The sequence below is a fragment of the Carassius gibelio genome, chromosome A10 (genome assembly GCF_023724105.1).
Source record: "Carassius gibelio isolate Cgi1373 ecotype wild population from Czech Republic chromosome A10, carGib1.2-hapl.c, whole genome shotgun sequence".
Taxonomy (NCBI): domain Eukaryota; kingdom Metazoa; phylum Chordata; class Actinopteri; order Cypriniformes; family Cyprinidae; genus Carassius; species Carassius gibelio.
The window spans coordinates 9088945-9101286 of NC_068380.1; the positions used below are offsets into that span (position 1 = coordinate 9088945).

The 12342-nt window shown below is 35.8% G+C and overlaps 1 protein-coding gene across 2 annotated transcripts; it reads right to left on the bottom strand.

Annotated features, from left to right (window-relative positions):
* Positions 1-289: 289 nt before the first annotated feature.
* LOC128021094 (protein Wnt-11-like) lies at positions 290-11444 on the bottom strand. Of its 2 annotated transcripts, none has more exons than XM_052608022.1 (6): positions 11224-11444; positions 9649-9862; positions 7661-7887; positions 6214-6494; positions 5644-5936; positions 290-1555 (listed from the first exon to the last, which is right to left on the bottom strand). In XM_052608022.1, the coding sequence occupies exons 2-6, from the start codon at positions 9729-9731 to the stop codon at positions 1381-1383; spliced, it is 1059 nt and encodes a 352-aa protein (XP_052463982.1). In that variant the 5' UTR covers positions 9732-9862; positions 11224-11444; the 3' UTR covers positions 290-1380. The 2 variants fall into 2 exon arrangements, with proteins under 2 accessions (XP_052463982.1, XP_052463981.1); XM_052608021.1 differs by having other exon boundaries at positions 303-1555; positions 9649-9859; positions 11224-11443.
* Between the last annotated feature and the right edge of the window lie 898 nt (positions 11445-12342).

Sequence of the window (12342 nt, forward strand, 5' to 3'; positions counted from 1 at the left end):
TGCCAAACACAAGGTTTTGCTAGCACTAGCACGTTGCTATTTATTAGGCTATGGTGTCCAAACAAACACTTTCCCATGGTTTTTGAGTTTGAGAGACTGGTTCCTGTGTGCTGTTAATCGGAACAATAACAAGTGTGAGATGATTTATAGAAGTGTCATGCGTAATTGTGCTAAATTGTTATTTGCTCAAGACAAGGAACTTAAATTAGTGACAACTATGTTTTTGCAATCAGTCTTGCTCAATGTCTCATGAAAGTCCATAAAAGAAAAAAAGGAGTATCAGGTTTAAAAGGTAAAGATTTTTAATTAGTTCATAAATATTTTCTTTTTTAATTCAGCATACAAAAATGACTATGTACATCCACAGATAAGTGGTTCACGAAGACCGTAATGGGTGACCCACATATTCTGTTCACATGCTCAGAGAGGTTTGGCATTTGAATGTCAGCATTTTTTTTTTTTATGTTGAGTAAAAATATAACAAGGCACAACACATATAGTCCAATGTCCTCGTTGATATATTTGGAACAAATTACAGGTATTCTCCCTCTAGAACTGAAGTAACCAACCAACAGATGGAAGCCATTGCAAAGTCCCTCATTCAAAAGCCACATTTGAAGTTCCCTTTGCGTGTTCAGCAATTTCTTTATCTCGTCAGTCTATTAAACAAAAACAAATGTGGTGAAAAAAAGTACCATCTGAGTTTAGAGGTCTTAATCCCTTAGAACTTGGAATGTGGAATCCTCTGGAATGTCAAGCAATTCTGAAGGTTCTAAAAAGAGTCCTGAAAATCAATGCCTTGCCAAAAACTGGGAAGATGTACCTTTTAAAAACAATTAAAATAAAAACGGACCCAGGTATTGTGTAAGAAAATAGACTTTTAAGATCTGGAACATTAGAAAGGAGCATATGTTCTAATGTTTCAAAAAATGAGGAGTAAAAATCCTCTTGAGGACGGCGAGCTGGGTGTTTTTAACAAAAAAAACATAAAAGATAAAGTCCAGCTTCTGAGTTTCTTTATAAAAGTTCATAAAGCCCAAAACAAACCATGTCTTCTCAAAAACACATAAGCTGGAAAAGCATAAGACAAAAGAAAGGCTTGTTGGTAACATGCTTTGGTTATTTGTTGGAAAATTAACTCAGGTAGACAAAGGTTATGCTCCACACCCAGGCTGAATATATCTAGAATAGAATCAAGTCTTGAAATTTTCAGCTCGTTCAACCACAAAGTCTGGGAATTCGAATGAGAATTCTGTCCAGTTCTGTTACAATGAGTAGAGCGCATTCCAGATCTCCTTTAGATTAGTTTAGCTGAGAATAGGTACGTGTGGCGGGGATCGGGACAATTGTTGGAGATGACTGCAGAGATGGAGAGCCACCTCATTTGCACACGTATTTCTCCACAGTCCTCTCACACTTCTTGCACGTGACGTAGCAGCACCAGTGGTATTTGCAGTGGCATCGCTCCACCACTCTCTCTGAGTACGGGTTGTGTCCCCTGCCACAGCACATCAGATCACAGCTGTCACTTCCGCTGGAGGTTTTATTGCACTGCCTGCAGAAGAAACAGACAAAAAGAACTTTATAGTACATGCTGTACCACCGAAAACTCAGAAACTTTATGAATTAAAAAAAATAAAAAATAAACCTTATTGTTGTCAGTGGGTTGACAACAATCATCCATAAGGAATGCTTTTGTTATTGGACTTTTACACACATACACACACACGCACACACGCACACACACACACACACACACACACACACACATATATATATCTTAAAAACACAATGCTTTTAGTCCAACAAAGCACATACAATTTTGGGTAAAACATATTTTTTTAGAAATAGCTTTTCTATTATTTTATATGAGATAATTTTTTTATCAGCATATCATATTGAGGAATATTTTTGATAGAAAAATCAGCAAAAATATTTTTTATAGTTTTCTATGATTTCTTTGTTTTTTTTTTTATATAAATGTTATATTTGTATTATAGTTTGTATATAATATATTTGATTGTTTTTATCAAATATATATTTATATTTAGTTTTTTAAGCCAAAATACACTTTTCAACACTGAGGAATTATATTTTTTTGAGAAAAATCCGTGGAAATATTTGAAGAAATCTTTTCCATATGTATCTATTATAATTTAATTTTTATTTAAAAGATATAAAACAGAATTTTCAACATTAAGTGAACACTGAGTGAATTGTATTTACGTACTTAAATAAATAAATAAATAAATGTACTGACTAGTTAGTTAGTTGTTAGACAGCTAACTTATACATAATCCAAACTGTTTTGTACGTGGAACTTCAAAAACATGACTAAAAAAATACATTCACACAAATAGATGACAAAACATTTCTCTGTGACCATGAGAGAAATTGCTAAACATAAGCTTCTTTTCAAACCAAGGTAAAAAATTTAGCTCAACCACATATTAAACCAGCAGCACTGAACCTTCTTATAGCTCGTTTTAAGAGCCAGTTCATTCGTACCCAGGGAACGTGTTCTCTTGCATTTAAGTGGATCCTCCAGACATGTACTGAAGCCTGGGGCATCTTGAGCAATGAATAGCCCTGTCATAAATCACGCTCTATACACTAGGGGTCGGCCTGTGTGTAGCCCTCTCCACATAAGTGCATTGTTTTATAATTGTGTGGTATTAATGCTCAGGGTGCTGAGAGACAGACAAGAGCGGATGGCTACTACAGAACCAGAGAGAGGTGAAGAATGCTGTTATTTAAAACTAAAGTAAAAGTTTCTCTCAGGTCAGTGCTGAAAGAATAGAAAGGCAAGTAAACATGCATTAGGACTCAATGAGTAGCATATGTTCAATGCTGACCTGGACCAGTGTGGAGTTATATAGTCAAACAGTTTCTAATTCATGAAGAGACCTTTCAAAAAATGTAATAAGAAAGAAAAAGAAGTCTAAATTTAGTACATTTTGCTTCCAAAGTCCTAACATCTCTAAAGTGATCATCAGTTTAACAATATAACAGCTGTGAGCAGAACCATACCTCAAAGTGGAAAAACATTTTATAACACATCTTTTAAATAGCACTCAGTCACTCAGAGATTGCTTCCAATGCACTAATTTCATTAATAGCAGTCTTGTGGCACACAAAGCAGCATGAGGAACAGGGAGAGAAATGTAACTTCAGATCAGATATGTTCTGGGCTTCTCTAAGCTTGTCATTTGGACTCTCCCCATCTCTCATCACCAAATCCGATTAGAGAAGCCATCTCTGCAGGTCTAGTTAGGGTAACACTCATGGCTCATTATCTTAAGACCCTTCAAATCACAAAGAGAGGATGTGAAATGATAGCAGCTTCCTGACTTCATAGGTGAATCTCAAAAAAATAAAATAATAAAATAAATCCCAAGCACATTTCACTACAACACTGAAAGAAAAAAGAAAAAGAAAAATAGAAAGAAATTTTTACATTTATAATAAAATGTAATGATGAAAATGTAGTTATATGTGTTTTCATGTGCTTATAATTTGGACACCAATATATATATATATATATATATATATATATATATATATATATATATATATATATATATATATTGCTATTTTATTCAAATTTAGCACATTCCCACATCCCAAAATTATAATTATATAAAAAATACAATGATGTTTTTGTCACAAAGCACACACACATTACTATTTTTTTAATAATTAAAATGTATTTTTTAGAAAATATATGTTCGTTAAATAATATAAAATAATGCATTTTCATAAAATTTGAATTGCCATAATTTGTATGAACATTTTACTCAGAACTGACATATAATAATTTAACAATTCTCATTAGATTCTTAATACTGGCATTACAGATATAAGAATGGGCTTTTTTTTCTAATGGGAAGTGTGCTTAGTTGTCACAACACCACATATTTTCTTCATTCTTTCTGCTGATTTTAGTTTAAAACATGACCTGGATTTCTTCACAGAGTTCGTGAGATTCACCCCCGTTGTGTGGTATAATTATAATAACTGACCTTCTGTAAAATTGACATCAAAACACAGCACAATTGAATGCGAGGACAGCAGGTGTTGTATTCACGTTTTAGAGGCAGGTATGGGGTGATAGGAGTGCTAAACCCCCTACAAAACAGAGACCACCATGGAACCAACATGTGCGACACACACAGTTCCCTGTTGACGTTCTCTATTGATTACAAAACACACCAGAGTCTTGTGACCAAGTGCCAAGCACTAAATTTATGAACAGAGAGCACGTGTGAGTACTCTTATCAGCACTAAAGCTGAGGATGTATACTGTGTGATGAGTGCACCTGACATACAGCATGTATCTAGGTTATCAGTGCACTGACCTATAATTCCTATAAAAGCCTAAATGCTTACAGTGTTCAGCTGTAAATATTGAGTTTAAGAGTTTTAAAACTAACAGTACTGACTCTACAATTTGACTGAATGAGCAGCTTTCAAAGAAATGTGTAACTCGTACCGAAGTCCCAAATTTTACTCGGTGACCATCTTGGCAACAAATCAACAATAAAATGTGTAACCAGCAGTATATTATTAAATGTTTCTTCTATAGCTCCAATTACACACGAACACACACACACACACACACACACACACACACACACGCACACAAAATACTACATATCATTTACATTTTTTATTATTGTTATTTTTATTAAAATAATAAACAAAGAAAAAAATATTAGAAATACAATTATTATTATTATTTTACAGACATTAATGTCTTTTATTGCTGCTGCCACCATTTTTGGAGCTAGCTAAGACTGATTTCCACATTCATTCCATAAAGCTTAGTCAAAAAAAGAGACACGGAGCACATTAAAACGCAAACATAACAAAAGCGAGGAAGCTGAGGTTATTCCATTCTTACCTAAATCTACACCTGAGTCTCTGCTGATAAAGCAATAGGAAATAAGCAGGAAGAATTCATTGTCGTGCTAATCTGTGTGTGCAGAGCTGCTATCAGCTGAGAGCCCTTAGCTCTGGGAATAGCAGCATTACTCACAGACAGACTGTGATAACAGTAAAGAGGACACAGTCACTCTGGACATGTCAGAGACACACGTGTACACACACACACACACACACACACTCACAGTCTGGCTTTATCAGGGATTTTCAAGAGATATCTTATGAAGTGACAATGAATAACCCATAATAAAAAACATTTCAAGACATGCGCATTGTGTTTAGAGACTACCTGTCAAGTTAGAATAGTTCTTAAAATGTGGAATAGTTTCCTTCTCTGATCAGCAATAAATCATAAAGTTAAAAACAAGGCTTTTAGAGTTAGTTAAATTTGATTCTGGTTATATCAGCTTTTCTGGACTTAAGTTGGTTTACAATGTTTACAAGTTAAGATGTGGTTTCATGATCAATCATTACCGCCAAGTACTGTGTCTTTTCCACTTTCTACTACAAATGATTGATTTGAATGGACATCATTGGAATATTTAAGAAAAAATTAAATCATTTAATGAAATAAAAATAAATATTTTTGCATTAGAGGCTGTGAATATATTGTCACAGAATTTATAAACCTGACCTAAGTGGGCTACCAAAAAAGAAACTGTTGAGCAGTGATGTAATTTGTTAATTAGTTAGTCTCACCTGTCCTGAGTGCCGAAAGAGCCCAACTTGTCATTCTTTGTGCAATAATCCGGTGAACTCTGCAGATAAACCAGCTCATTCTCTCGGACTGGCCGGATGTCGATGTCTTTGGGGACGAGTTGCTTGCGTGTACCCATAGGCCGATGAACCACCTTAGTGGCTGACAAGTACTTGGTCTTTAGGTCCATGGCGATGTCCTTCAGATCCTGTAAGCCTCTCCAGCAAGTCCGAATGGAGCAAGAACCAGAAACACCGTGGCATTTGCACTTCATGACCAGAGCGTCTCGCAAGGCCTGCATTAGGCGGAAAAGTGGGATGGATTCAGATGAAAGTAATGAAAAATAATAATAAAATTACATGCAACATATTGGTGAATTTGGACAGCTTTTGCTCATTAAACCTCATGCATCAAATAAAACAAAATAAAATATCCAATCAGACTTGCAATAACCCATTTTCATTTTAAGGTTTATTATTCCTATCAGACTCCATGCCTGGCAGATTAAGTCATGTGACTGGCTTTTCTAGTGAATCATTGATGCCACATGGTTTCTGTGTGGCAACGCTTACCTGTCTGCCCACTTCACTATTGTGAAGATGCATCAGCTTGTTGGCATTCGAGCCAGACTTCTTCTTCATCTTCATTGGGGCATCAGAAAACTTGGAGCCCATGAGGAGACCATAATGCAGGTTATCAGCACAGCCGCCCCACCTGTACCCAGGCTCTGGTATTTCACCTGGAATCGGACCACACGAGCACAACCTCAGGTCTCCGGAGGTGCACGCCCGTGCTATAGTGTGACTTATAGTGGCTGCGGAGAGTGCATATACAAATGCAGATTCCCTCGTTCCTGAAAGACGGCAAAAAAAATAAAAAGATTAAAATTAGTTTCTTATACTAAAAAAAAAAGAAGACATGAATTCTGACTTTTTTTCCCTTAGAAAAAAAGCAACACAGAGCAAAATGAGAAACCTGTCAATATTCAGTATGAAAGGATAATGGCAGAGATTATGGAACTGTTCTAACAGTGCACATAAGTCATGATAATAGGTGTAGAAACAGGTGCAACTTGACCCCGTACAAGGTACATCAAAGGCCGCCAGTGCTTTTTGACAAATGCAAACAGTATGCAGGAAAAGTCGTCAAACAACCAGATTTAGTCTGACCATCTCCGGCATTTGGATCATGCTAAATGCATGTAATAAATAAATAAGGAGGACGATTAAACCACCTGTCAAAGCGTAGCATGCAAGTGTCACCACTGTGAGGAAATTCAAGATGTGATGCTGCGTCATTAATCCACAGAAAACCAGGTTGACTATCCCTTTTGTTTTATTTCGTTGATTTCATATATTTTTAGTTGGTTGACAGCTGAAAATCACATCTGTGCTGCAGGGGTCATACACAGGGTAAAACCGTAGGCTTTAAATGACTGTGAAACTAGGAAAAAAGGCAATTCTCTGTCCATTACTGACTAACTCGCTCAAAAGCATCTCTCATTGAATAGAATGGATCCTATTGTTTGTCCTCACAGTAAATGCTGCTCCTCTATGAAGCCTCTCATCAAAAGGAGCATGAGAAAGAAGAGAGGAGCAAGAATTCTGCGGGTCGGAGGTTTCTGGGTGGGCAGGGGTATGATTTCTTTTATCATGAAGCGAGGCACTTAGGCCGAATTGCAGCTTTTAACTGGAATAGTCTGTGTTACCCGGAGCGAGAGTGTTTAAAGATCACTGTAGGTTGCTTTTTAAGCCATTGCCCTCATTAAGTTTTCCTTAAACAGTTAGATGGGTTCCTCAGACCTATTAAGGCCTGAATGGAAACCACGCTTGGGTATAAAGAGAGGTGTGTGGTTGCCTTGAAGCGGCTGGCAATGGACAGACAGCGGCCCTTTCGCTAATTTAGGGCTTGTTCTGTCTAAACAGAACATCTGTGGATAGATTTCAGAAACACTTCACACAAAATAGACTTCAATTGGAAATAAATCCTCTTTGGACATGATTTTCCTCTGTATCTCACCTCGTTCCAGGTCCGGGAGGAATTTTGAAGCATCAATAGAGGAACAGTTCCAACGCATGTCTGCGAAGGTCTTTTGGCAGACCTTTTTAACCTCCCGTGCTGCTTGGATGATGGTTTGCATGAGTTCCAGGTTACTCCTACAGAGCAGAGCCTGAGAGGAGACGAGGCCTGGCAACGTCTTGCAGTGCTGGGTCTTGTTGATGTGTTGTGTGGTCTGCGATAGCACCCTGGATGAGAAAATGCATATGTTTTAATGAACACTGGATGTCTGTGAATTGTGTATATTGCTAGAAATGTCTTTTGAGTTATAGAAATTTAATCAAATTTTATATGACAAGTTAAACAGACCCTTGAAACATCATTAAAATGTTTGGTGTTGTGAAAAAGTGATCAAAATATTTGTGGCAAGTCTTGAATTTAAAGTGACTGAATAAAGCACAGTCAAATAAGCATGTATAAAGCCAACTGTTAAATATTAGGAACAAAGTCAATGGTTGAGATACGTTTTGAGAAAGTGTTCTCGCACGCATTTAGGCTGCGGGCTAAAATTGTTCAGTGTCTCGCTCGCAAAGGCATGCAAACAACAACTCATTCCCAGAGATAATCAATCAAGATTAGACCAAAATGGAAGAAGATTATTTCTGCATCGCTTGGAAGCAAGAAAGGCACCAAAAAGCAATTGCCAATGGAAAAAAAAAATGGGTTTAGATGATTCGGTTATTGTTAAAAGTTTAGTGAATGTTCCATGGTAAAGCTGCTGTCAGACAATGCCACAAGACTTTTTGCAAGCTTAAGTCATAGTAGAAAATGCAAATCGTGGATTTTATCTGAGCAATATTTCCCTGAAGCTTCTGTGACAAATAATTAAATTGAGTAAGACTTTGTAGTGAAACCTGGTGAATTCAAGCATTGTTTTACTATTCTCTTTTAGTAAAATGCACACATGTATCACTATTCGTGAGAACCAACTAATGCCCACTCTACCATCAAAAGGCAACCAATCTTGAAATTAGTTTTCTGTGTATCTAGATGAAATGATTACATGCTGAGATACTAGCAATCTTATTTTATTGTTATACAGTACAAAAAGTGCTCAGTGCATGTTAAAATCAACAAATGTTTCAGTCACGCAGGACCTTCCTCAGTGTTCACATACTGTTGAAACGATTCATTGTTCTATTTAATTCATCACATCTCAACACATGTGTGTCTAATCAATTCAATTAATGAATCAGTAACAGGTCATTTACTTCACTGACAATTTACAAATTTAAATAACTTTTTTTTTTTTGCACTTCATGAGAATAAAATAAGATTGCTAGTATCTCGGCATGTGATCCTTTTATTTGGATAAGCAGAAAACTAATTTCAAGATGAGCTTGGTTGCTTTTTGATGGATTTTACTTGAAATTGTTTTACATGTGAATGGAATTAAGTGCAAGATCCTCCGTTTTTCATTTTTGATACTCAGATTAGGGGAAGCCACTTTATGTTCCATGATATGTGACTGAAAGACCCCTGTCTTAACCTCCGCACACACATACACCCTTCGTCTTTGTTATCCAGGGAACACAGGTGTTTATGGCGGCATCTGTTTCACATTTCTTGCCATGCAATATCAAGATCTTGTGCGTGCAAAATGGCCTCTTTACGACCCAATTTCTCTACCATCATGCTTTCTATCGCAATTCATCAACAGTATGATTATGTGAAAACAAAACATTCTGCAGAAATCACAAGTTGCAAGGAAATTAGTGTTGAACTGGATTAACCTCTGATTTTATAGAACTAAAATAAAATTATTTTTAGATTTATTCCTAACACTTCCAAATCCATTATTTCATTACCACAAAAACATCTTTTCCTAAGTTCCAAACGTAACCTTTTTCCATGTTGCACATGATTTGACAAATCAGTCAAACTTGACAAACATCTTGAATGCATTAAAACAGTTTCAGTATATATATAAAGAAAAAAGAGCAACTCACAGCCATCTGATTCCTGTGCACTGCTGAGACAGGAGCAGAAATGTGAGGAGACAGAGCGGGAGTGAAGGGAAGGTTCGCTTCATGCTGTACAATAAGATCCAGCTCAATCAGAAGACACTGATGCAGGTGTTGTCTGACCCACTGCTTCTTGACACAGTTCTAATTAAAAGCCAAAAGCCATGGCTCTTGTTCCTTATTTCTGTCACTTCTCCTGCTTGAAAAAATAAAATCAAAAATCAGATTCAGATTACATAGATCACATGCAGCAAACCCTAGGTTCATGTTCTACTTTGATGATTACTAATGTGCCCCAGACATACTTTGAAGATTTAAAAAAATCTATATAAAATATTTGATAGCATTACTTTTGCTCCGAATAATACTTTTGTATTTATGTTCTGTATTGTTATTATGTTATGATATTGTATTACTGTATCACTTTCATTGATGAATATAATTTAAATAAAAAAAAATACTTTGTTTATTGGTTTGTGACAAGGAGATGTAATAATAATAATAATAATAATAATAATAATAATAATTAAAAAGATAAATTATTATTTATTTTTTTAATAATATTTTTAAGAGTTTTAATACTCTGCATGAAAATTTCTTAAATATAGGTGTGGCAGTTTTTGGAATGTTATCAAATGTCCTCTAATTATTCCATCTGCTGTAATAGGAGGGCAATAAACAGATACGAGCTCCCAGTGGACAGGCTGTCTGGCCTCAGGCATGATGCTTTCACATACAGACAGTGATCATTCAGATTGCAGAGAGCTTTTCCCCCCTTCTGGGTATAGACCTACCCAGAAAACTATACATCAAAAGTACAATTGCAATTACAAACGTAACTATTGTATCAAACTTATTATACTTAAATGTTTTCTTCTGTTGCACTTACAACTATAATTTCAACTATTTACTTTCAGCTTTATTTTTTATCAATAACAAAATGCAAAGTGCAGGTTGTAACTTTGATTTTACGAACAAATTTGGGGCAGCAATTTTCAAATTTTCTGTTTATTTTTTAGTGTACTAAATATAAAGAAACAAATACAAAATGTAGTGTAGTTAATATCCTATGCATTATCTATCAGTCTATATATCATTCACATGGCTAGCTATACGAATCCAAAGAGTTTAATATTTCTTCAGAGCTCCTATGTATACAAACTATGTAATTGAACAAATCCCATACGAGATATAAATAACGGTTCAAGATATTAGCGATTAGCTTTTATTGTGTGTAGCTATATATAGCCTATGTAAAAGCAATAAAACAGCTCTTTCACTCTTGCTTTCTCTACGTTTGCACTTTATCTTTTATTTTTTCGCCTTGGGGAGAAACGAGGTAAACTTAATGTAATTAGTTCACTCGATATAACCCCTCTAGATTGTCTACAATTTAGGCACTATTGCAGATTATTGCCCTGTCAATTTATTGCATCAATGATGATGTTTAAAAGCTAAAATATCTTTGTAAATAAGTTAAGAGACGCAATAAAGCGTATCATAGGCTATTAAATCAAGAAACTTTGCGCACAATAAATGGGAACGCACTTTTATCCTCACCTTTATCAAACGGATACTGATGCCAGAAAAATACCGCTTGTGCAAAGTAATCCAAAAGTGTGTTTTATTTAAATCCAGCCCAAATTCTCTAGCCAACTGTGTTAATGTGCGTTAATCCGTTTATGCGAAGTCCGACTGAGAATGCATCGTGCAACAGTCCACTGATAAAGAGATGCGTGTTGATTTTGCGGTGCTGTGCTGCTCGCGCGCTGGAATCTGCTGGACTGAAGGTGCAGACGGAGCTCGAGACACTATATGAGCCCGCGCGCCACTTTGATCTCGCGCTGATGTCAGGGGCCATTAGCATAACAAAGTGGTTAAGGTTTCCAAGCCAAAGAAAACGCTGAAAATATGATCTGTGACACGCTGGGATCTCGCTACTTTTGACACGGAATATCAACGTTATTCATTTATTTTTTCTTTCCAAGGCTATTTTAATTATGGGTCAGTCATCGAAAAAGGTGCGGTTTGTGTTCCTCATAAATAGCCTATTTGTGTAAACGAGTTTGAAAAGCTAAAACCAACTCTCATACTGTAATACTGTAGGCATTTTTTTTTTTATTGACAACTTAGGCTATTCCATAACTTATTTCAGTGGAAAATATATATGTATTCTTTCTATACCTTTAGATTAGTTTAGAATAAAAACAGTTGTTCATAACTATAGCTACTTTATTAAAATAATTTATTATTCCACATAATGTCATCTTTTTAAGATGTGAACTCAAGGACAAAGGTGTGATTTATTAGCGCTTAATCTCAGGGCATGATTTTAAATAGTCCACTCTGTCGCCATTATTTTCTACAGTAGTGATTTTTGGAGTGGATATTTGTTGAAATATCAGTATTAAATTCCCAACTTAATAAACTACTCATAACATCATGCCATAGGCTATATTTTAAAAGCATCAAATGGAACAGACACCCTATTACTAATTTCCAGCATCTGTAATCCATGGGAGGTGAAATTAGTGAGAAATCGTGGGAGCGTCAATTTCAGGAAATACAATCACAGAATTCGCAATAAAGTTGGAACTATTGCAATTCTGCATGGTCCATAAAATTAAGTAGGTTATGCGGCTGTATGCCAGAGTTTCCACACTCATGCCATTTAAAGTC